General features: G+C 42.9%; 2 protein-coding genes and 1 long non-coding RNA gene across 12 annotated transcripts in view; 1 reads left to right on the forward strand and 2 right to left on the reverse strand.

Annotated features, from left to right (window-relative positions):
• The window catches only part of CARD9 (caspase recruitment domain family member 9), a 35,736-nt gene extending 30,901 nt beyond the window's left edge, over positions 1–4,835 (reverse strand). For 6 of the 7 annotated variants that reach the window (XM_027869499.1, XM_027869500.1, XM_027869501.1 and 3 more), the window contains exons 1-2: positions 4,462–4,691; positions 2,871–2,935 (exon numbers count right to left, since the gene is read on the reverse strand). The gene's annotated coding sequence lies outside the window, so the exon portion shown is untranslated. Of the gene's footprint in view, positions 1–2,870; positions 2,936–4,461; positions 4,692–4,792 lie in introns of those variants that run through there. The other variant, XM_027869503.1, reaches the window with a different exon arrangement.
• The window catches only part of LOC114048525, a 34,381-nt gene continuing 14,079 nt past the window's right edge, over positions 4,833–25,134 (forward strand). The window contains exon 1 of the long non-coding RNA XR_003569773.1: positions 4,833–4,912. This is a non-coding gene — a long non-coding RNA (uncharacterized LOC114048525). The remainder of the gene's footprint in view (positions 4,913–25,134) is intronic.
• SNAPC4 (small nuclear RNA activating complex polypeptide 4) overlaps positions 4,859–25,134 on the reverse strand; it is a 48,964-nt gene continuing 28,688 nt past the window's right edge. Inside the window, exons 19-24 of one of the 4 annotated variants that reach the window (XM_027869495.1) lie at positions 24,215–24,285; positions 20,353–20,460; positions 19,787–19,814; positions 16,351–18,371; positions 11,485–11,609; positions 4,859–4,932 (exon numbers count right to left, since the gene is read on the reverse strand). In XM_027869495.1, coding sequence (XP_027725296.1) covers positions 11,499–11,609; positions 16,351–18,371; positions 19,787–19,814; positions 20,353–20,460; positions 24,215–24,285 — 2,339 coding nt within the window. In that variant the 3' untranslated portion in view covers positions 4,859–4,932; positions 11,485–11,498. Of the gene's footprint in view, positions 4,933–7,956; positions 8,015–10,186; positions 11,041–11,484; positions 11,610–16,350; positions 18,372–19,786; positions 19,815–20,352; positions 20,461–24,214; positions 24,286–25,134 lie in introns of those variants that run through there. The other 3 variants (XM_027869496.1, XM_027869494.1, XM_027869493.1) reach the window with 3 other exon arrangements.

Below are 25,134 nucleotides of genomic sequence, written 5' to 3' on the forward strand. Positions count from 1 at the left end.
TCTCCTAGCATTGAATTTATAATCCCGTATTCGGATGGACATGTGGGCACCACGACCTTGTACGTTTTCTTCATTTAACCTTCATAACTACTCCCCCTTACGCTCCCCCTCTCTGCAAACACATACTCAGGTTCTACCTCCTAGGCTCCTCTTTAATTTACACCTGTCTGCACGCACCTGCTGGACTGAGACCCAGCGGGGACATGCAAGCATATTTAAAAGCAGATGCCCAGTAGGAGAACACCAATCAAACCACCATGACCACCATCTTCTCGCAAACTCCTCTGGGGTGGTGGAGAGAGTATTAATTCTGGAGTCTGAAGCCCTGGGTTCAACTTGCCCCTGATGTTTAGTATCTGTGTGACCCTGGACCTCAGTTTCCTCATCTATAAAATGGCCTCTGAGGTCCCTTCCAGCCCTATAATCCTTGATAAACTTTGGTTTCCTGCTGAATTACAAAATCTGACCCATTTACTTAGTTACTGATTCCAGACTCCAGATAAAAAAAGAACCAAGCTATCACCTTTAGATGATCCCAAGCTAGGAGTTGACATTGCTCTCAGGCAAGTCTTTGTTTAAGCCAGAGTGTGTCCCAGACTCAGTAAGAGCTACCTGCACAGTCAGGTGTGGGGTGGAGATTCCAGATGTGTCAGGGGCTGTTTAGGGAAAAGATTCAAAGAGAGGTGCCTTCTGTAAGGCAGAAGGGCTTGCTGCCTGGAATGCCCACTCTGATTTCCCTTTGCTCAGCCTAGTTCTACTGATTAGTTAGGTTGCATTCCAACTCATTTAATTAAATATTAAAAAAAGAATAAGCATCTACTGAGTACAGAGCTGTAACTGGGAATTCCAACATCTCAGGCAAATTTTATTGTAAGGATTGGGGGCAGAGCAAGGGAGAGAGAGAGAGAGACTTCCATTAGATTGTAAGCTCCTTGAGGGCAAGGACTATCTTTTGCCTCTTGTTTCCTGAGTGTTTAGCATGTTGCATGGCACACAGTAGTGTGTAATAAATGTTTATTGATTAATTAACTGGACAGCACAAGACCTTGTGGGGTCATCATTGCAACTTGTTCCACCACTGATGCTGGTCATTACCTATGACACGAGTCCCCCAGTCCAGGTAGTTTGGGAGCTATCTGCCCCAGCTGGGTATAATGATACCGACTTGGTGGGGAGAGGGGGAATGGACTAGAAGAGGAAGATGATAGCAACAGGTCTCTTGGGGTGGAGGGTTTGGGGCTTGGAGGGGTGGATGTACTTCTTTCAGAGTACCAACATCCAACCAAGATGGGTTTCTTCCCTGGGGTGATCCTTAATAGGATCCTTAGGACTGGCAGTCTACCCCCCTCTCCCCAAGGGGAAGAAGGATGTGCCCTTGGATGTTAGCACCCTGCAATAAGAAAACATCTTTTCCTGTACTAGTGACCCTTCGTCCCACTAGTTACAGCTTTGTGTGTATCTGAAACAGTTTGCTAGGTGCTGGGGGAGACACAAAAATTAACATGATCCCTGATTCTAGTTCACAGTCCAGTAGGGACATCTCCAGTCCAAGGATGACACAAACACATGCTTAGAAAACACAATCTTCCGTGATTTCGTGTTGAGGAAGCACTATGTGAGGGCTGAGCAAAGAAGCCTTCTCCAACCTCACTGACCTCAGGCTTCCCTGTACTCCCTGGGGCTCGTATTCTCTATGCCACACAATCTGTTTTGCACTGTTCCATTCACTTTAAATGTCTCCCCAACAAGATCTTAAGCATTGGGCATGTGGTAGGTGCATGGATAAATACTAGCCAGATTGATTTCTCTTTGCCAAACCTGTTGTCCTGTGGGAACTGGGGAGCCTTCCACATTTTGAAAGCAACCTTCCCACTATTTACAGCTGATAAAGCAAATTAGCTGCACCAGGCAACTTCCTCATGAGTGAGGCAGTGACCCTGCTATCTCTGGTCTCTGATTTACAGCAAACTCACTTCCTCTAATTCTTTTCCATTGCATTTTTCCATTCTTGTTGCCTGGCTATGGAGTGATGAAATATTTCTTTTTATGGTCCCTGTTACCCAAGAAGTCAGGTCATTAAGACTGGCCCTTCAGCAGAAAGAAAGTGTGCTGGATGAGTATTAAATATAGATATTCAGACACTCATTTCCCCTAATCTGCTTTTTTATAGAGCTAGCCTAATTTCTCTCTAAAAAAAAAAAAAGACTTCAGAAGCACATGGCATGTCCACCCTGCTGGTCTGTTAAAGAGATAGCACAGTGTATTAGAAGGGAAACTGGACTCAACTCCAGAAGACCTGGGATCATGTTCTGGTTCTGCCACTTAAGAGCTATGGCCAAGTCACGTAACCTCACAGGGCCATTGTGCTCTCATCTATAAAATAAGGTGATTCATTGGATTAGATTATCTCTAAGATTCTAATTCCAGCTGTAATAGTCTATGGTTCTGGTGACTTTTTCCTGTTCTGAACTTTACCTTTATAGAATCCAGTGAAAATACTAACTTAATCACTTACCCCAAACTATGTAGTAGCAGACTTTGTTGCAATTGTGGGCAGTTTTGTGAAAATTATTATTTTTTAAAATTGTTACCTTTTGTTTTTATACCACAATTATTTTTTCTTAATCTGTCTCTTCCCTGCCCACCCCCAACCAATAACGCTAACATTTCAGCAGAGTCAACAAGCAAAGTATCTCATTTCATGGCATTATCACATCCCTCATCTATGGTCTCCTTACCCCTTTACTTGAGAGGAAGGTATGTTTCATGAGCAATTTTCCAGTACTGAGATTGTTTTCATAAATTCATCATCATTTTTAGAATGCTATTTCTGTTATTATTACAAGCTGTGTAAATTCTTCTCCACTCACCAGGGAAGTTGAAGATCTTCACCAGCTGAGTGACTCAAGAGGAGAATCTTTGCAAAGGCTATAGACTGTAAAAACAGAGACTTTCATTAGATTTTAAGCTCCCTCAGAGCAGGGATTGCCTTTTGCCTCTTTTTCTGTCCCCAGTGCTTAGCACAGTGCCTGACATTGTGAACCAGTGACTTTGCTTAACCCAGGTGAAACCTTGGCTTTTGTGTGCATCAACCTGCTGGCCTCCAGAGCAGATTTTTGGCTCAAGTTATCTATTTACCCTTGAAAACCCTCCCCAGGCAGCTTTGGCTGACTGAATCTGCAAATGGCCTCTATCTTAGTTTCTTAATTTTCACCTATGCTTCCTTTTCATATGGGACTTCAGTCAAAAATGAGATATGATTCTTACAATCAATGAGAAACAAGCACAGAGAACTTTCTAGCTCTTTCTGTCAAAGGGACTTGCTAGATGAACCTTCTCATTCTTCTTGATGGACTAAAATCCAAATGCATTACACTCAACTTTGTGACATTTCATTTGATTCAAGGTACCAAGAAGATATTGAACATCTGAAATCCAGCATTCTAATCAGGTGTGAGAGGAGTAAGCAGAAGATATGGGTCCTGCCTGGGAATGACTAGCTTGGCTGGTTCCCTGGGGACATGACACATAGGGTCAACTGCTTGGAAAAGGAAGGACAAAAATTGATTGAAGAAAATGACTTCTTAAAAAGTACAATTGGCTGAATGGAAAAGGAGGTACAAAAATACACTGAGGAAAAGAATTCCTTAAAAAGTAGAACTGGTCAAATGGAAAAGGAGGTGTAAAAGCTAACTGAAGAAAACAATTGGTTAAAAATTATAATTGAGCAAGTGAAAGCTAACGACTCTGAGACATCAAGAATCGCCAAACAAAATCAGAAGAATGAAAAAATAGAGGACAATGTAAAATATCTCATTGGAAAAATGACTGACCAGGAAAATAGATCCAGGAGAGATAATTTAAGAATTATTGAAAGTCACAATAAAAAAAAAAAGAGCCTGGACAGCATCTTTCAAGAAATTATCAAGGAAAACTGCCCCAATGTCCTAGAACCAGAGGGTAAAATAGTCATTGAAAGAATCCACCGATCACCTCCTGAAAGAGATCCCAAAATCAAAACACTAAGGAATATTGTAGCCAAATTCCGGAATTATTAGGTCAAGGAATAAATACTGTAAGCAGCCAGAATGAAACAATTTAAATATCATAGGATCCTAGAGAGAGCCTTAGAGGTAGAAGGGATTTCAGAAATCATCTAGTCCAACCCCATATTACATATGAGGAAACTGAGGACCAAGAGACATGGCCAAAGTCACACAGGTAGAAAGTTTCAGAAGCAGGATTTGAACTCCATTCCTCTGGCTTGAGAGGCATTGCTTTTTCCACTATGCCAAACTGCCTATCCATAAGTGGCCATCTATACTATGAGACTACTCAGGGAGAGGTTAGTGACCCTTCCTTGCTTTGAGTTAATTCCTTCCGGCCAAACATCCCTCCTCCACTTCCCCCACTTATCCACACTCTCCCATACTCTCCCTTAGGATATCAAAGCCCTCATACCTCTCAGTTTGCTCTTGGAGCTCCCAGCTTGGCTCTAACTCCGTCTTCCATGTGCTGAAGCCAGCTCATTTCCTTGGTCCTGAGAACTTGATAGGAAACCCTACTGGCTACGCAGGAACTTGAGGGAGGGGAGAGTCAGCTGGGAAAACTTCTGCTGTGAAGCACTTCCTGACGGGCCTACGGCCAAGACATTTCTTGATGATATTTCTTCTGATTGGTCCATCAGAGTTCTGGGAGGGAGAAACGGGGAGGGCGGAGTATAGGAAAGGAGAAGTAACCTCTTTCTGGGGAGAACTTGAGGCCGATGGCATCTTAACAGCCTCTGGCATACCATTTTGCATAATCAGCACTTCTGGGCTCCTCAGGTGTGTCACCATGGCTCAGTGGGAATTGATACCCACACAGAAACACTGTATTCTGGCTTGGCATCATAACACGCATAACACGCAAGGTAAGTGTCCTGCCATGTACCTAGATAGAGCAAGTATTAATAAGAATAACCAGCCATCTGTGCTGCTGTCTGGAGGATTCAGGCATTAACAAGTGTCTTCAGTAGGAAGGACAGATGCACCTGGGCTGTCCTGTCCCTTTTATAAACAATAATCGTAACTTGGGTAGGATAATCAGGGCTTTACTTCAGAGCACCAACATTTTGTGGCTAAGGAGAAGATCCTCTTCCTTCTCTCTTCTCTCTTTCTCCTTCTCCTCCAGAGACCCCCACCCCACTATCTCACACCTCAAGGGCTTTGGCTGGCTTGTGCAACCTTGCTTCCTCACCAGGTTCTGTCACCAGCGTGTTCCTTGTCTGGAGCTATCCCAAAGGGGGCATAGACAGTATTTCCTGTCTCCTCTCCCAGTACAACTGGTCTGATGGGCAAACTGTTGCCTGAGCTGTCACTGCCACCCCCAATTCCCCTGGTCAGACCATCCTTTATGTGACTCTACCTTTAGCATTCCTCCCCCACCTCACACAACTCCCTGAATTGCTTTTGTCCCAGGTAAAAGAATTTCTAGTTACAACTCTGGTTAAGGAATAGCCAGGGAAAAAAGAACAAAGCCAAAACCACACACAAAATTAAACCCTGACCATGGCCTTGTTAGCACCACATTTTACTTTATTTTTTTTTAGGCAATTGGGGTTAAGTGACTTGCCCAGGGTCACACAGGTAGTGTCAAGCGCTTGGTCTGAGGCTGGATTTGAACTGAGGTCCTCCTGACTTCAGGGTTGGTGCTCTACCTACTGTGCCACCTAGCACCACATTTTAACTAGCCATTGGTGCATTTGTGTGTGTGTGTGTGGCATTATCAATAAACCTGCCAATGCCATAAGTCATGGCAGACCTAGAGGTTAGCAACTTATGGTTTACTTAGGTGCCAAAGATGGCCCGCATGCTGATTTTCATCAGCGCATAGGCACATAGGTTTCTGTGATTATACCCTTACCACCTCCTGATATCTGAAAGAGCCATAGGTGGCCTCAAATTGACAGCTGACATACATTCAAAGATAGAATTTCCCCTCAGGCTTTGCTCAAAAGCTGCCAGCAGCCGTAACTTCCCCGTCCTACCTTGCAGGTCAGAAGGAAGAGTTGGAATCCTAGGACTATAGATTGAGAGAATGCTTAGAGTTTACCTAGTCCAGCTTCCCCTTTATGAATGAGGAAACTGAGGCCCAAAGAGGTTTAAGGGACTTGTCAAAGTAGTAAATGGTAGTAATAGTGGTATCAGGATTCAAACCCCGGTCTTTTGATTCCAAAATCAGTTCATGGGGCACACTACTATCTGGGACAAGTGGAATGGAATGTACCCTAAAATCACCTTTGTAATGACGTGGAAATACTAGAAATAACGAAGAGAAATTCAGCTGAGTGGGAGGGTGAACTTGTTGCTTCAGTGCCTTTGGAAGGGACCCCAGAGGTGATCTGGTTCAGCCTATGAGATCTAAAGCCCCACACTCTCTATTCCATCAGAATAGGCCTTGGGGAGGTTCCTTGTCACATATCCTGAAGGAGAGAAAGTAACACCAGGGCTCCTTACTCAACCTTGATTAGGGACGGAGGGGGTCAGAAATGTCATGACAGTAAAGGTTGGTCCCTTTGGAAGAAAGGTGACGGCCTGAAGAGAGGACGGGGTAGGGATGAAGGAGATTTTTTTTTTTTAAGAGACAGGAGACAGGTATAGAGCAAAGAAGCTTTGGTCTCTGTCCCCATAACTGCCGAGAATCCTAACCACCTCTTCACCATTCCCTGGCTAGCTCTTGAGATCCCATCCCTTCTAGTCAGCTGAAGTTAATTTTTCATCAATCTGCTAACTTTTTCACTGTCTGCATATTCTACGCAAGTGCAAAAGCTCAGCTTCACCTTTCCCACTGCAGCACGCTGCCTGCCTTGGCAGACTACTTTTAAGGCACATGTGACCTCTCGGCTCCTATGTGAGCCAACATAATTTACAACTCCAATAGTCCTAGCCATCTTACACTGATTTGGAAGCCTTTCCTGATCCTCTCAACTCCCTCCCTCTCAAACTATCTTGAATTTAACTACTTTGTATTTGTATTTATTCACTTTATACAGGGTGTACTTTCGGGAGAACCTGTAATTATGCTGTATTTTTAGTTATTTGTTTTCTCCCCCATTATAAGTAAGTTCCTGGAGAGCAGGGATTGTTTCATTCTTGTATCCCTAGTAATTAACACAGTTATCTGGCACATAGTAGGGAATTACTAAATACTTGTTGATTTTCTAGGAATTCTGTGGAGGGCAACAGAAGAGTATGGGGCAAGAATGCCCAAATATGGTATTTCAGGGCAGCTAGGTGGCACAGTGGATGGTGCACTGGCCCTGGAATCAGGAGGCCCTGAGTTCAAATGTGGCCTCAGACACATAACACTCACTAGCTGTGTGACCCTGCGCAAGTCACTTAACCCCATTGCCTGACCAAGAAAAAAAAAAAGACAATCAAATATGGTGTTTCTTTATGCAGCAATGGTGAATGACAGAATTTGGGACAGGTATGTAGCGTGAATATCTATCAACTATTGAGCTGACATTGGTTGGACATTGCAGTATCTCAAACAAGGAAGAGTAGGACCCAAAAGTCCATTAATATTAATGCCTAGTTAACCCAGTTAAACTAAACTCCTCCTCTTAGACATTTTCCTAGCTAATGTAGGCTAACATGAAAGGGAGTGGATATGGTGTTCAGGGGAGGGAGAAGTAGAAGCTACAGTCATGATGTAAGACTTTTTTACCTGGTCCCACCCTAAGACAATTTTACCTCTCACCTAGTTGTTTTCCAGTCTGTTTCCTTGAACAAGCTTCTTGGAGGAATTGCCCTTGGAACTTTTGCTTGTGGGCCTTCAATTGCTATTAATAAGATACATGGGAATGTTCTGTATATCTATACAGAGGAGTTACCCTCAGTTGTGAATCGTCTGCAACATCCTGGGTTTCCCCACATTCCAGCTGCTGTAAATGAAAGGGCAGGCTTGAAAAGGACTGGAAGGGGATGTTTCAAGGTAAGAGACCAAAAATGGGCAAAGATTTGTAGGGATTCTGTAGGTAGAGAAAAGAGCAGAGAAGTGATAATAAATGAAGATAAAAAAAAAATGCTAATAGTGAAGCATCAATGACTCTCTATTCCCCCAACTCCATTTGCTTCTCCAGGCAATGATTTAGCCATTGCAAAACAAGGCTCTTTAGACAATAGCAAAATACCTGCCCTACTCACCTCACAGGAATGTGAATGCAACTTAAGAAACAAAAACAATTATAATAGTTTATCAGAGCCAACAGAACCAGGAAGACCTGAGCTCGTCTTGCCTCTGTTATTAGTTGTTTTACCGTAATTACATCTTCTCAGTGCCCCTCCTAACTCTTTAAAAGGTCCACATGAATTGGTCTGCATCAGTGAAGAGAGTTTCCTTATGGAGATTAAATCACAAGACCACACAAAAACAAATCACCAGGTATTATTTTTATCGAGGGAAAACTAAAAGATAAGAGTTCTGTTATCCTAAGTTTGGTCAGGTGTCCAAAGAAAAGCAACCTAAGCATGATTTACCAAGCGGGCAACAAAAAGAAAATGTGAGAATGATTTAGCTTTGAAAATCATCAGTCTTCCAGGGGTGTCATGTTTCAGCAATGTGAGTCAACACCTGGAGTGGCTTAAAGTACCCTGGTGTCATTCTGTTGTACAGAATCACACTGTACCAAAACCTAGCTACCCTAAGATTCTAAGAAAACAGGAATGATGTCAGTCTGTGTGGTCTGGAGAGGAGAAGGAAATGGAGACATCTTCCTCTTTGTTGTATAGTGAACTGGGAGGACGGCATTTGAGCCCTCTTCAAGGGATGCCTTAACTTCATGTCCCACTTAGCCTGGTCTCATGCCTTGATTTCTATCCAGAGGCACTTGGCTACTTTCTCAAAAATTTCTAGCCTTGGGGCAGCTAGGTGGCTCAGTGGATAGAACTCTGCCCCTAGAGTCAGGAGGACCTGAGTTCAAATCTGGCCTCAGACACTTGACATTTGCTAGCTGTGTGACCCTGGGCAAGTCACTTAAGCCCAACTGCCTCACTAAAAAAGAGCAAAAAAAAAATTTTTTTCTAGCCTATTAGAACACCCCAGTTTTTGACAATAATAACAAAATCAACATGCTTCCACCTTTTCCCTAACAAAAACAAAAAAACTCAAAAGTTCAGAATGGCTAGTCACTTATGTATATGAAGACAAGGACCCAGACCAGATTTTAGGGTTACAGGATTGAGAGCTAGAAGATACTTTGGAGATTGAGTCCAGTGGTGTCAAACTAATCCATACACAAAGACCCCATAACTTAATTTTAAAATGTAATCTATGTTTTATTATATTTTTATTTATTTTGTTAAATATTCCTAATCACATTTTTATCTGACTGGAACTGCACCTGGTAGAGTTATGGGCAACATATTTGACACCTCTGATCTAGTCTAACACCCTTATTTTATAGATAATTAATAACTGGCATTTATATAGTTATAAAGTTTACAAAACATTTTCCCTACATAAGCCCTGTGAGGTAGGCAGTGCGAGTATTATTCTTCCCCATTCTTAACATATGAAAAAACGGAGGCCCAGAGTCATTAAATGTCTTGTAAGAGATCAGAGCCATAACAAGGGTAAGGTAACCGAAGCTTTGTACCAGGTCTCTAACAGGGGACAGAGGGAAGGCATGATCCGCCATGTATGTTCCTTTCCCAGGGCTCATTATTACCACCAAACCCTTCAGAGACAGTGGCAGGACTCAAGAGGGCTGGACTGTCCTTTATGCACATAACCCACCCACTGTCTGCTAGACTGTTTTCTCTGTACCAGTATTACTGTCCAACCCTGTCAGACTGATACTCATGGTGTACCTCTCTCCTCCACCTTCCCAATCTCCCACTCCTAACTGGTTTGGCTTCAGAAGATAAAATTCCCGGTTACAGCTCTACTCAAGATTCCACAGCTAGGAAATGACAGAGCCAAGATTCATACCCATGACCCTTTGGGGCCCATTCTAACTTTCAGATTTAGCCATTTCACATGTATGTGATTGACTGGAAAGTATGGCAGACCTTTAGCATCAACCTAAGGCCTTTATGTACAGTTTCATCTTGACAAGGGTGGGGCTGAACCTGAGAGAGTGTATGTATATTTATAGTGTGCCCTTGAGAAAATAAAGCTAAAGGTTTTTTTGTTTTGTTTTTTAATGAAAAATAGAACATCTAGCATCTATACACAGACACATAAATATTTATATCTTTCCCTCCAAACATTTAGACTTGTTATTTGCATAAAAAAATAAACCCTCCAGTTAAAGAAGTGTTATCACTTCAAAGCAGCCAAGGGACCATTCATTACCAACATCACTGAAGGTGGAATGACTGAGAATCCCAGTCACCTCTTCTGATCCAGAATCAAGCGATCACACAAAATAAAGCTTTGACAGCAAAAATAAATAACTTTCTATTTCTCTCTTCCTCCTCCTCCCTATCCCGTAGCCCCCCCCAGGTTCTCTCCTCCCCTCGTTCTAGTGCAACAAAGCAGTGGCATGAGCCTCTTGCAGAAGAGTCCAATTTCCAGGGTTTACAGTACAAGTGATAATCCAGGGTGGTTAGTGTGATAATTGGTCTTCAGTGAGGAGCTATGTGAGAAGTGTTGACTCAATACTGTCTGTACAGAGGAAGCCTTTATGACAAAGAGGCTTTCTTATCCTTCATGGTTTCTTGACTTTTTTTTTTAAAATTTTTGCAAGGTCAGTTGGTTTTAAGCAAGTTTTCCTTGGCTCCAGAGGCAGTTTTCATGGCCAGGAATCCTGCAATAGAAGAACATGCAGGGGTTCCCAAGGATGCTTTCATCCAGCTGTTTCCACACCTTTAGACAATGCCTTCAGCAAAAGTCAAGGTCTATAAATGCAGAAGACAATCAAGCTGACAGAATGGAGGATGGCGAGATGCACTGCTAGGGACTTTGTTATGTAGACAGCTCCAGACAAATTGGTTGTCCAAAAAGCTTCCTGAAAGCCAGTGGTTCTTAACCTTTTTTGTGTCTTGGACCTCTCTAGCAATCAGATGAAGCCAGAATAATGTTTTTATTTAAGTAAAATATGTAGAATTGAAAAGGAAATAAATTATGTTGAAATACAACTGTCAAAATATCAAAAACCAATTTCAAAGACCCAAAATTAAGAGCCTGTGCCCTCGGGGTTTACAAATAAGTGCAAGAGAACAGAGAACTGCTTCTGAGAGCAGAGCAGTGAATGGGGCCTCAGGCCTTCTCTTCCTCATCTGTATGAAAAGAGCAGTGGGATTTTCTTGTTATTTGGGAGCAGAACTTGTCTGCTCCCAAAATCAAATGGCAAAGTGATTTCAGGGGAAGGGACAAGGAGGAGAAGGGAGGTGCGAAGGAGGACAAGTGTACAAAATCCCCTGGCAGGCTGTAAGATACCAGTGTGACATTATTTCTGTGTCCAGGGCCGTTCAACCTCATGTGCAATCATCTTACCTCCAGCCTCCTCCTCACACCTTCCTTCGCTTCCTGGCATGCGTGGCATTTCTGGTCTTCAACACATTGAAGTCTTCAGCATCTAGGGTACTGGATATGGCGTGTGGGACAGGATGGGGAGAGCCCTAAAGCAAGGTCCAAAAGAGAAATAACAGTGATCAGAGATCTGAGAATGACAAGGGGGAAAGTAGAGGGAAAGGAATTCCCCTTTCAAGGCTAGAAGAAAGACAAGATCTGGCCCAATGGCCTGCTAGTCCCCTGTTCCCTAGCCCCAAACACAGGGAATGTTTAAAGAAATTTCTACAAATAGAATCTAGAGCTGCAGGTTCACCTCACATTTAGCTTTGGTGGTTGGGAGCAGCTAGTGACGATGGACAGAAGACTAGAGGAAGAGAGAAAGGCATCTTCCCTTCTCTTGTGCTCAGGTATGTCATGGTCTGAAAAGAGCTTAGCAATGCTGACCTAAGGAGACAGGTTTTCAAGGAGCAGTCCTTTTTTATTGGTGGTGGTTTAAAAAAAATTTTTTAATTAATCTTTAGGGGTTATATTACTTATATTTTACAATTTATTCTAACCTCCTTTTCCACGCTGAGAGTCATCCTTTACAACAACAAATAAAGAGGAAAGAGACCAGTTAGCTAAACTAACCAACATAATGAAAAAGTCTGACACTATATGCAGCACTCCTCCCCGACAGTCCCTACTTTTGCAAAAGAAGGGGAGGTGACCGGAGGAGTATTTCTGAAAGAGGTTCTTTCTAATTGCTTGTTGCCTCCCCCACAATATCTTAAAAACCTCAAAGAGAGTAGATAGGCAAGTTCTTGTTCCTGCCTTTTCCTTCCACAAAAGCCCTGAGAGAGCAGGAGGCCATCGAACTCTATGACTCATGTGAGTAGTGTTTGCCCACATTCTTCAGAACATCCCTGATATAGTACAATGAGCTGCTTTTGCTCTGACCACCTAAGAAAATGCTAAGGGAGGAAGTCTCTATGGTAAAAATGTCATTTCCAAAACAACTACCTCTGGGAAAAATTATCATTCTGGGGATGGGAACTAGGAAGGTATGTCTAATCTCAAGGTGAAAACTATGATTAAGACAAACATGGAATTCTGATTAAACATCACCAATAAAACAGGACTAGATACTGGAAAAACACATTATCTGGAGTTCTCTCGAGATAGTGATCAAACAAGACACTGTGCTTGGAAAGCAGGAATTACATTAAAATACTAACACAATTTATAACTGAAAAGAACCTTAGTGATCATTTAGTCTAACCCAGGGGTGGAGAACCTCTGCCTCGAGGCCACATGTGGTCCTCTAGGTCCTTGGATGCGGCCTTTCGACCGAGCCCAAGTTTTACAGAAGAAATCCTTTTATTAAGGAGATTTGTTCTGTGAAGTTAGGATTCAGTCAAAGGGTGACACTTGAGGACTTGGAGGGCCACATGTGGCCTTGAGGCCACAGTTTCCCCACCCCTGGAGCCCCTTTATTTTCTAGTTAGAACAGAAAGACACCTTGGCTTGTCCAAGATCACCTAGTGAGCCTGTGACGGCTGGTCAGGTCTCTTGGTGTCAATCTAGTAATCATTACACCATTACATTGCCTCACACTGAGACTCTGTTCCTCTATCAAAACACAAGTTATGCAACTTATACTTCTGAAGTTTAAGCATATTACTTCCTACTGATAGGGAGCAACCACAATAAGAAAAAGGGGAAACTTTGGTTTGAACAAATGACTACAGCTGTCAGTTGATATTTAAACACGAACACTTATATATCTATATCTATTTATCTATAGCTACTACAAGCACAAAGTTCAAGACTGCAAGAGCTAGAAAAGACCTTAATAGGGGGCAGCTAGGTGGCACAGTGGATAGAGCACCGGCCCTGAAGTCAGGAGGACCTGAGCTCAAATCCGGTCTCAAACTCATAACACTCACTAGCTGTGTGACTCTGGGCAAGTCACTTAACCCCAAATGCCTCATATAATAATAATTAAAAAAATAATAATAGAAAAGACTTAATGATCTCTTGAAGCAAAGGTTCTGAACACAGTGTCCATGAACTTTTTTGTTAGTGTGGTAATAACTATTTCAATGTAATTGGTTTGTTTTGTGATCCTATGTATTTTATTTTATGTATTTAAAAACACTGTTCTAAGAGGGGTCTACAGGCTTCACCAGACCCAGAGAGGAGTCCAAGATACTGGAAAGTTAAGAATCCCTGATCTAGAGTCATTTTATAGATGAGCCCAGGAGGCTGACTTACACAAGGTTATAATCAATAAGTCACTCAACAAGCATTTGTTAAGCACTTACTACATATCATGCACTGCCAATCATACAAAACTTAAAAGAAAACAGCCTCTGCTGTCAAGGAGCATACATTTTGTTAGGGGAAAAAATTACACATATACAAGTAAATATAAAAAAATATACACAGTAACTTTGCATCTGAGCCCCTAGGGGCTCAGGTAAGGCCTTGTGAAGATGGTAGCACTTGAGTTGGGCTGTGATAGAAGCCAAGGATTCTAAGAAGTAGGGCATTGGAGGAAGTGGAAAGAGGTGCATTTTAGATAGGATCATAGCCGGTCCAATGCTATATTACAACAAGTGGGTCAATTTGGCTGTAATGCAAGAAGGGGAGTAGGATGTAACAAGCCTGGAAAAATAGGCTGAGGCCAGGTTGTGAAGGTCTTTAAATGCCAAAAAAGAGGAGCTTTTATTTTATCCTACAAACAATAAAGAGCCACTGAATCTCTCTGGGCAGAAGAGGGACATGATCCAACAAACTTGTGCTTTTGGAGTACCCCTTTGGCAGTTGTGTGGGGGATGGACTAGAGAGGGGAAAGAAGACTAGAGGCTGAGAGGTCAAGTAAGAGGCTATTTTCATAGTTCCAGTGAGAGGTAAGAAGGTCCCGAACTAGGGTAGTGACAATGTGAGTGAAGAGAAGCACAGACGCAAGAGATGTTGTGGAAGCAAAACTGACAAGACTTGGCAACTGCTTGGATATGAGGGAGTGAAAGAGAGTCAAGAGTCTTGGATAATTCTGAGGCTTCAAACTTGGGTGACTTGAAGGACACAGTGCCCTTGACAGCAACAACTGAGAAAGAAGTGTAAGTTTTAGGGGATAAAAAACAAGTTCTGTTACGGACACATTAAGTCTGAGGTGCCTATGGGACGTCCATTTGGAAACATCTAATGGGCAGTTGTGGACATGAGACTGGAGCTCAGTAAACAGACTAGGGATGACTATATAAATCTGGGAGTCATCTACATAGAGATGATAACCAAATTCCTGGGAGCCAATGAGATCACTAAGACAGAGACAGAAGAAGTCTCAGGACAGAGATGTGGGGCATACTCATAAAAGGAGACTGAAGAGTGGACATCCAGATAGGCAGGAGAAATAAGGGAGAGTGATGTTATGAAAACCAAGAGGGGTGAGAGTATTCAAGAGGAGAGGGTGAATCAACCATGTCAATTACTGCAGAGGAGTCAGGAAGGATGAAGAGTCAGAAAAGGCTATTACCTAGGTGGCACAGTGGATAGAGTGGATAGATACCGGCCTTGGAGTCAGGAGAACCTGAGTTCAAATCTGGCCTCAGACACCCAACACTTACTAGCTGTGTGATCCTGGGCAAGTCACTTAACCCCACTGCCTAGCAAAAAAAAAAAAAAGAAAGAAAAAAGAGAAAGAAAAGGCCATTAGATCTGATAATTAAAGAGACCTTTGGTAACTTGGGAGACAATAGTTTAATGATGAGATCATATAGAATTCAAGGGATTAAGAAGAAAGGAAAAGGAGAAGTGGTCAAGAAGCACAGGAACACAAATACTTTTTATAGGCACCTGGCTGTAATGAGGAGATATATAGGACAGAAGAAGCAAGATAAGGTTTGTTTTTTTAAAGGATGCAAAACCTGGACATTTTTGTAGGTAGCAGCAGGGAAAGGGAGTCAGTAGGTAGTGAAATATTAAAGAATAGAGAGACAGAGAGGATGATCGTATGGAAAATCTCCTGAAGTCGACAGAAGGGATGGTGTTACAAGTACAAGTAAAGAGGTTGACCGTGGCAAAAGGGAGTCACCTTTTAATCAAAGAATGGAACAAAGGAGAAGGACTGAGAGTAACAGACCTAGGACCTGAACACAGATCTTCACTTCTAAGTCCAGTGTTATCATTTCCTTAATACTAGAGAAATTATTATAAACAATACACCTAAACTATAAGACTTCATCTAAAGAAAAGGGGGAAAATGGACCTACTACTGCCAAAGAAATAATTCAGAAGTCAAGAACAGTCAAGAATAAAGTGTTGCAGAAAAAAAATCTTCAAATTATGCGCTGTATTTCTATTTTAGGGAAAAAAAAGAGTCCTTTCTCTAAAAAAAATTTTTTCTTGGAAAACAAGGCTAGCAAAGATTGTTAAAGACCCTAATGTGGCTTTCTGTTCTGCACAGGCAGAGCAGCACTCACTCATCTTTAAATCCTCGATGAATTCTGGAGGCAATGCTTACACAAATTTAGGTGGGTTTGGAACAGGCTGCTTTTTCTTCAAAAGAAATGAAATCACAGACACGTGCTAAATGAAAGCAGTATTCAAACAAGGCTGTTTCCCATTCCTGGCCACCTCTTTGTAGCTCTGGGTCAAAGTTGAGCTCTGGTCTGTGTAGATGGTAAACAAAACTGGGCAAAGATGTTGGAAAAATATTTTTGCCCTCCCTAATCTAATGTGATTATCAGGATGGCAGCCAGGAATCCACTAAGGTTTAAAGAAATGGAATTCTTCCTCTTCAGATCCCCATGTCCTTCCTCACCTCCCTGGACAGCAGACTCCCTCTCCAGTTATTGACCTTACCTGGAAAGAGGATGTGATCTCTGGGGTGGACTGGGTATCTCCAGCTGTGTTTGCCAGCTGTTCGTTCCCAGCACAATCGCTGTCTTTGGACCTTGTCTCTGACTGTGAGCACTCCTCCTCTGGCTCTTCCTCTTTTTCCTCCTCACTCCCACTGTATCTGTCCATGGTCTGTGAAAGGGTGGTTGAGACCCTAGGTGGGGGAAGAGTGGCAAGAAAAGCTGGAAGGGCAAAAGCTGCCAAAAACCTGGCTTTCAGGAGGAGGTATGCAGGGTTCTCCTTAAGTTGCTGTTGCACCAGATACCGAGCTGCCTGAATGTCCTGTGTGGATACGTCATTCTTGTCCTGGACTCCTCCCTGTGCCACTATGGTAGCGGCTCTTTGCTCCAGGGATTTCTTTTGGAGCAGAAGCCCTGATAGGGTCTTTAAATTGCACAGAAAGGGAGGCAGGTAGGGCAGTGTGCTCTGAAGTGGGGGCAAGCAGACGCCCTGCTTCCCTTTGAGCCACTCCCTTACAGAAGCCTCGTTCTCCAATGAGAGGAGACTCAGGTCCAGAATGCTTTTCCCAGGCTCCAGGGCTTTGGGCTGATTGTCTTGGGCTGCCATCCCTTCTTGTGGCTGGGTAATGGGCTTAGGTGTCCCTGTTGGGGTGGGAAATGATTTCTCAGGACTGCCATTCTGAACAGGAAGATTGTCTTTTGTCTCCACAGGATCTTGGCCTCCTGTATTCACTCGAGCTGGGCTCTCTGCTTCTGGGGTGGGTGCATCCCTTGGTTGGCTTGTGGGGTTCTCGGTCTGGGACTGTGTTTCAGGCTGGGGAGAGGGTGCAGATATCTCTCCAGCTGTCCTCACTTCTCTGGGAGAAGGTTCATCTCCAGGAAGACTGGTTTTTTCTGAGTGATTTCCTGTATCTGATGAAGCTGTGGTGGGAAGATGTGTTGGAAGGCTTGCTCCAGCTGTCCCTGAGGCCAGATCTCCTTTAAGAGTTTTATTGGCAATAAGTGGCCTTTTGGCTAAAGTAGGGCTTGGTTCAGGGGCCCTGGGGCTCTGCTTGACTGCTGATGAAGGCAACAGCCTCAGAGTGGTCTGACTCCTGGCCACTCCCCCAAGGATGGGGAGCACAGGGGTTCCAGCTGGCTTGCCTGGTCCAGGGAGGCCTACAAAGGTTGACATGGACATAGGGACAAGCCCTTGTGCAGTAACAACCCATGTGATAGGCAAAATGTTGCTGGACATAACTTGTGGGCCACAGGTAGGAACTGAAAGGGTAGGCACCAGGCTAATGGGTTTGGGCTGCTGCATAGAGACTTGAGCTGGAGCAAGAAAAGGAGGTACCTTGGGCAGTTCCTGCTTCCCTGAGGTGGTAGTGACTTGAGCAGACAGGAGGCTAGCTGGCCCTGAGCTGGTGGAAATCTGGCTTACTCCAAGGGCTGGATTAGCTGCTCTTCCAGGGACTGGGCTCTCACTAGAAGTAGAGTGCCCTTCAGCCCCCATCAATGAAGAAGATTGGCCTGAGGCAAGCACCCCAACCTGGGGGGCAGAGGACCCATCTGTTCTATTTACTTTCTCTTCAACAATGACCTCATTCCCCTGGGAGGAGCCAGAGTTATTGGTGATAGAATTTTTTTCAGGGGACTTGGTGGAAGCTATGATGGGGGAAGGTGTTTGGAATGTGGCTGCTGGGCTTGAAGCCATGGCAACTGGTTTTCCAGCTGACCCTGATCCCAGTGGCTGGGCCGTGGCAAGTGTGGAAGGGAGAAATGGTTGCAGAGGTTGCTGAAGGATCACAGGTGGGGTGACTAGCACCTGAGGGGCAAGGATCACTGTGTTCTCCAAGGCCTTACTGGCTCGGGATTCCCTTAGCCGCTTCTCCCTCAGGAGTTCTGAGACGGTCTTTGGTTTTGGTTTGGGGCCTAAAGAAGTCGGTAACACCACTGGCCCTGGCTGGCCAGCCTCTGGCAAATTTTTCATCTTAGAGGCAGTAGATTTCCTTTGGGCTTCTTTGCCCTTCATCAGCAGGCAGCCTGCAAGAGAGAGACACACACACACACATACACACACACAATAAATATGCAGACAGGGCAGACCAACCATAATCCAATCTCAGAAGCCTCTGGCTATACAAAACTTGCACCTCTCAAGAAGTGCTTATTATGCACCTAGAGTATGCTCAGCCCTATGTCACGTACTGTGAGACAGATAAGAGGCAGGAGAGAATCTTTGTTCTTTTTGTTTTTGGTGAGGCAATCAGGGTTAAGTGACTTGCCCAGGGTCACACACCTAGTAAGTGTCAAGTGTCTGAGGCCAAATTTGAACTCAGGTCCTCCTGACTCCAAGGTTGGAGCTCTATTCACTTCACCACCTAGTTGCCCCTAGAATCTTTTTTCTTAAGGAGTTTAGAGTCTAGTTATGGGAGAAGGCAGCTTCGTTATACACTGCGCTGAGCTTCAGAGCTGGGCCAGAATGGGGCAAATGTGAAAGGGACCATATCTTAACAAGTGTGGGATCGTGCCTGAAAAAATGGAGAGTAACCATGATTCAAGGCCAGAAAAGAATTTAATGGTAGGTATATCTGGCAGATGCTTATACTTTTCCCTCTGTACCAGAAACTTTACTTATTATCTTTAGGTACTACATAAACTCCAAAAACACAGCTGTTTTATAATCAGCTCAAAGTTTTTCTTTTTGTTTTTTTGGCAGGGGTGGTATGGGGGGGGAGTGGGCGCAGATGTTTAGGTCAAATATGCCTATCTAGTTTTTAAAACTAACTTCTGAATATCCAAATATTGGCTATCAAATTCAAATGTTTATTCCCAGACTGGCTTCCCTGCATATTCAGCATGCTTCTCGGGCTTTGTGTCCCAGAGTTAGTCAGCATGGATTCAAAGAACAGAAATTCACTTTAATCTTAGCCTGAGCCAAGTGTGAGCAAAGTAAATCCTTTACCTCAAAAAATAATTTCACCAAGCATCCCAAAGACAAATTACTCTGAGATTATACGAAACAGGGTCCCCTTCCACTATCATGGAAAAGTGACTAATGACGAACACAGCTAATGCAGGATCCCAAACTCCATTCTCATTTTGCTAAAACAAGCAGTGTTGGGAGTGCTAGAGTTTTCCTTCTCTGGGTCAAAAGGAGGAGACCAGGAGGTAACGAATGACAAGCTGTGTTGAGGAGATCTCAGCAGATGCTGTGTGGATGACTGCTGTTTCCATTTAAGAGAATCAATACAACCTTGTTGAAGTCTAGCACTCGGCTCTGCTGATTTGAGACAACATAACCAGGAGCTGGTTGCCAGGGTGGAAAGAAGGCAGGGAAAGGAATCACACATTGGGAGGCATTAAGCCACAGTGCTCAGTGAGAAATCCAAACTCTATTTGTGGAAATTCCTCTGCAGGATGTGAATGACAAAAAGCAAGTAGAAATGCAACTGTACCTGAAGATTTCTGTAAACTGGAGGATGCCTAGAAAAATAGGAGAGATGCAAACTAATTAACAATGTTAATTATCAAGGCATTTCTAGGCTTACAGCTTACAAAAAAATTCTTTCAAGTTATAGACTGACAAGAAAAGCATGATCATTTATGAGGTACTCAGATATAGTCATATTCACTGGGATGACAGGCAGGATAGCACAAAGGTACCAACTGTCAAACTGCCATCCTCTGCCAACCTCCCCCCCCATCCAATTAGTATGAAGTGGAATTCATAAATTGTGTGATTTAGATTGGGGAGAAAACGTCAGGTGATAATCTGGTCTGGCCACCTGCTTGCAGGCAAGTAGGTAAGGTTCTCTATTTCACCAACAAGGCAAATGATGCCCAGAGGTTCACTGACCCATCCAAGGTCCATTCCACCACAGCCCACATCCTGATTCACTCAGTTGGTTATAGCCATGCCCAATTTTAAAGGACAGTACAGGTAAGTAAGATGTGCAGACAAAGCACTTAGCCCCAAGTTTTAAAAAATAAAACTCAAGTATTCCATTCTCCGCTCCTCTACCTGCTGAGGTCGCCGTGGATTTCCGCTAATAGCCAAGAGCAGCTCTGACTGCTTGGACTTCCTTTCTCCAATCACCTTCATGCAGCCATCAGTATCAATCTGAAACAACTAAAGGCAGAACACATTAGTTAGTGTGTAAAAGAAGGGAGAAGATACTCTTCTGAACACCTGTGACTTGGTAACCGAAGCCTGCCAAAAGGCTAAGATCATGATGTAGACCTGCTAGGGTTTACACAACACTCAGAACACTCAAAACCAGCAGAATGTCAGTGGGTGGGCATTTCAGTTTCAGGCCTTCCTGAAATGCTTAAGGGACCAGGGACTTAAAAGTAAGTTCAAGTGAGACTAAACAAGGTCCACAAGAGTAATGCAAAAAAGTGGGGAGACTAACCAGGAGAATGGGGTAGCAGTATAGCCCAGCTCCTCCAACAATTACTCCAACAAAAATCTGAGAATGCCAGACTGAGCAGTGATAGGAAATCTATGGAGAAACCAGTGGATCATCTTTCTAGCAAAGGTCACAAATTTTACCACAGGCAAATGACCAGAGCAGGCACCGTGGAAGAGAGGTGGGCTGGGATCACAGAGTCAGACCCAGAGAGCAGAAGAGGGCTCCAGCATTGTCTCTCTGACCCTAGAGAGGAGACTGAGATCTCAGACTTAGTTCTTGGATGCAGGGACTGAGGTGCTGCTTCTAGCCAGACTTTGGGTGCAGAAGATGGCCAAAGCACTATTGCTTGAACCCAAGAAAGGAGATCTTGAAGTCAGACCCTGGAAACAGAAGAGGGCCAAAATGCTATTGTTCTGATGCCAACAGGAGGACATCAGATAAGATGGGCCAAGGCAATAAAGGGCAATGCCAGTTCCACCAGAAGTTTGGAAGGCCCAGCCTTAACACAAAATCCAAATCCAAGAAGAAAGGATGGAAGAATGAGTTTAAAAAAAAAAAAAAAAGGTAGGGTACTATTATGATGTCAGGAGGAATGGTCAAGAAACAAACCCAAAAGAATAACTCCAAAACACCTATGAGCAAAGCTTCAAAGAAAAACACAAAATGAAGAATTAAAAAATATTATAAATGAAACAAGGCCTCTAGAGGAAAGGATAGAAAAAATAAATAACTATGGAAGCAAGACTTGAAAAGAGAATTAACAGCTTTGCAAAAGAGGTACAAAATCTCATCTAAGTAACAGACTGTCCGAAAATTAGAATGTACTAAAGAAAAGTTAATGACTTCATGAGACAACAAGAAATATTAAAACAAAGTCAAAGACTAAAAAAATAGAAGAAAATATAAGGTATTTCATATCATTGTTTTTGGATTGTGATTTTGGATTTGTCATTGTGATCTAGAATTTAAGCAACACTGAATTATCTGAAAGCCATGATCAAAGAGCCTATACATCATATTTCAAGAAACTGTGAAAGAAAAATGCCTGGACATATTAGAATAATAGGATAAAGTGAAAGTTCCAAAAGATATAGGTACCTATATCCCAGAACAACCTACCACTTAAAATTGAATATAATGCTATGGGGGGCAAGGAGAGAACATAAAACTTTAATGAAACAGAGAACATGTGAGCATTACTGATGAAAAGACCAGAGCTGGGTAGAAACTTCAAATATGAATCAAGAAAAACATAAATGGGGTAGCTAGGCGGCACAGTGGATAGAGCTCTGGCCTTGGAGTCAGGAGGACCTGAGTTCAAATCCGGCCTCAGACACTTTGACACTTAACTAGCTGTGTGACCTAGAGCAAGTCACTTAACCCCGATTGCCTAGCCAAAAAAAAAAAAAAGAAAGAAAGAAAGAAAGAAAAAGATAAACATAAAACAAGTGAGCCACTGGATAAGACTTTATGAGGATGAAGTGTCTGCATTCTAATGGGGAAATGGGGTCATACAAGCATCTCCTGAGAAACTGTAACGTCAGTAGGGGTCAGAAAGGCAGTCAAGGACATGAGAGTGGTTTTGATTTATTTTGATGAGCTTAAAACAAGAAAGGAAAAGGAAGGAAAAAAGGATATATTAGGGGAAAAGGGGGAGGGAAAGAAAGGGAAACTCATCTCCCATTATCAGGATGTGCAAGTAGAAGTTTATACAAATGAGGAAGAGGTGGGGGGAGCAGATGATACTTGCATCTCCCTTTCATTTAAACTGGTCAAAGGGGAATAGAACACACACATACACAAAGAATTTGGTGTAAATACAAACAGGAGAAGAATGGGGAAAGGGGAGAAGAAGGGAACAAGAAGGCAGTAGTCATAAACAAAACAAATTTTAAGCTGGAGGAAGAGATCATGAAGAGAGGTTTACATGACCAAGGTGAGAATGTTTTGCTTGACTACACTTACATGTTATAAGAGTTTTTTCTTCCAAGTTTTTTTGGGGAGTGGGAGGAGGGATATGGTGAGAAAAAAAATTGATGACTGAAGAGTTAATTAAAAAAAAGTTTGCAAAAGCAAACAAAATTGTCTTACAGTTTGCCTTCATTTTTATACAAAAGAGTGACCCAATTAAATTCATTACAAAAAAAATTTAAGTTCCTACTCTTGGCAAGGCAAAATGCTAGGTGCACAGGACAAAAATAAAACAGGATCTGCGCTGAAGGAGTTTATATTTGGGAACCACTCACCTTTCATTGAGGAAGGGGCTAACACAATCAAACCTGCACCTCAGTAAGACAATTTTGGCAGTTTTATGTCGAATGAATAAGAGAGAAGAGACTGGATTCAAGGAGACCAATTAGGAAGCTACTACAACAGTCTCGAAGAGAGACAAAGCTCAGGAAGGTCAATTAAGCTGACCATGGTCACACAGCTGCTCGGTGTCAGAGGTAGGATTTGAACCTAACTCTTCATGATTCCAAGTTGAGCACTCTATGCACTATGCCATACTACCTCAGAGAAAGAAGAACTGAAGATGAGTTTAAAGTGATGCACTTGGGTAACAGGAAAGGAGAATGGAATTCTCAACAGGAAGAGGAAGGTTTAGAGGAAGGGTGGGTGTGGGGAGATGATGAGTTTAGTTTTTGTACATGTTAAATTTGAAATTCTGAAATATCCAAATGGAGACGTCTTCAAGTGAAAATGAAGTTCAGGATAAAGATTAAGTCTGAATGTACAGATCTGGGAGTCACCTGAATAGGGATGATAAATGAAACCAAAGGAACATATGAGATTATAAAGGAATATGGAAAGAAGACAGAAAGAGATCCAGGCCAAAAGCCTGAGGGATACCCATGCTTAGGGAGCAGAAGATAATGGATGACCCAGCAAAACAGACCAAAGAATGTTCAGACAGGAAGATGAACCAGGAGAAAGTGGTGCTAGGAAGCCAAGAGAGGAGAAAGTATCCAAAGTGAGGAGAACCCAAAGTCACCAAGAGTCCCTGGGTGTAATGCTCCTACATTTCACAGATGCTCCACTGTATCCAACTTGGATTTAGATCCCTGACTTCAAGGGATGGGCTTAATTATTCATCTTTGCTTTCAGTTTCATTTACATTTTCATGGTATTTAGACAGGAATCCTAGGGACATCACTTCTGACAATTTCTGGTGGTAGCATCCTACTAGTACAAGATCCATGAACTACTATTTCCCTCCCTTCCTTTTATTTTCCCCTTGTCTTTCGATATTATGCCTTAGCTTGTCTGGGCTCCCTATAGGCAATCCTTACTCGACAGTGGATTGGGAACTACAGAAGTTGCTCACCCTGCACTGAGGCATTAAATGGTAAGAGTGGTGGGACCTCAGAATTTTCAGCTATGCATCAGATCACTTTTAAAAGCAGTTCCTTTAGAGAACAGATTTAGTGTAAACTTCAAAAGCTCACAGGAGCAAAGTCAACCTCTGCTTACCTGAATAAACAATGTAAACACAGGTGTACTTGTCAGATGGACAGTCTGCAACTTTGTCATGATGGTTTCTGCTGTGGAAAGGAAAAAGTCTAATATAAAAAATAACTCTAACACAAAGCCTCTCTCCTTCAACAATCCCAAGGGGCTCCTTGGATTGTAAACTAAGGCAGGAAGTGCCAGGTACAGGAGACACAAAGAAAGAGACAAAGTCTCTACCCTTGAGGAAGTTAATTCTAGTTAAAACAACCATTGACAGGCCCCTGTTCTGTGATATTCATTTTATGTTTTTATTTTTATTTATTCTTTTTTTTTTTTTTGCAAGGCAATTGGGATTAAATGACTTGCTCAGAGTCACAGAGCTAGCGAGTATCATGTGCCTGAGGGTGGATTTGAACTCAGGTCCTCCTGACTCCAGGGCTGGTGCTCTATCCACTGCGCCACCTACCTGCCCACATTTTATATTTTTAAAAAAATAAATTGACTGCTACACTAAGCAGCACCATCAGAACACTGGGCCTATTTCCATCCCAGTCCCTGTAGCCATCATCCAGAGAATCAACCTGGATCAATCAACTACAGCAACAGCTTCTGCAAAGGTTGTAGCCACTGCCTCCTCAGCAGCCACAGTGACTGAAGGCCTTTAAAAGAAAGTTCTCCTGACCAAAGTCCTTGGCTATGTCAAAGGCTAAACATCAGAAAGGAAAGTTTTTATATATAACATATGTATAACATAAATATAACACAAAAGAAGAGGCTTTATGATATGCTTTGCTGCTGCACTCTAAGAACCACAGGGCCTTCTACCAGACCAAATGCTGAAGCTTCGTTTGTTTGCTATGCCCCCGTCCTGGCCCAATCAGAATATCCATGAGTGACTATCTTGCTTTCTTACTTAAACCTCAGTGCTCAGCACCTCAGTG

This window comes from Vombatus ursinus, unplaced genomic scaffold (assembly GCF_900497805.2).
Source record: "Vombatus ursinus unplaced genomic scaffold, bare-nosed wombat genome assembly UNPS02014793.1, whole genome shotgun sequence".
NCBI lineage: Eukaryota > Metazoa > Chordata > Mammalia > Diprotodontia > Vombatidae > Vombatus > Vombatus ursinus.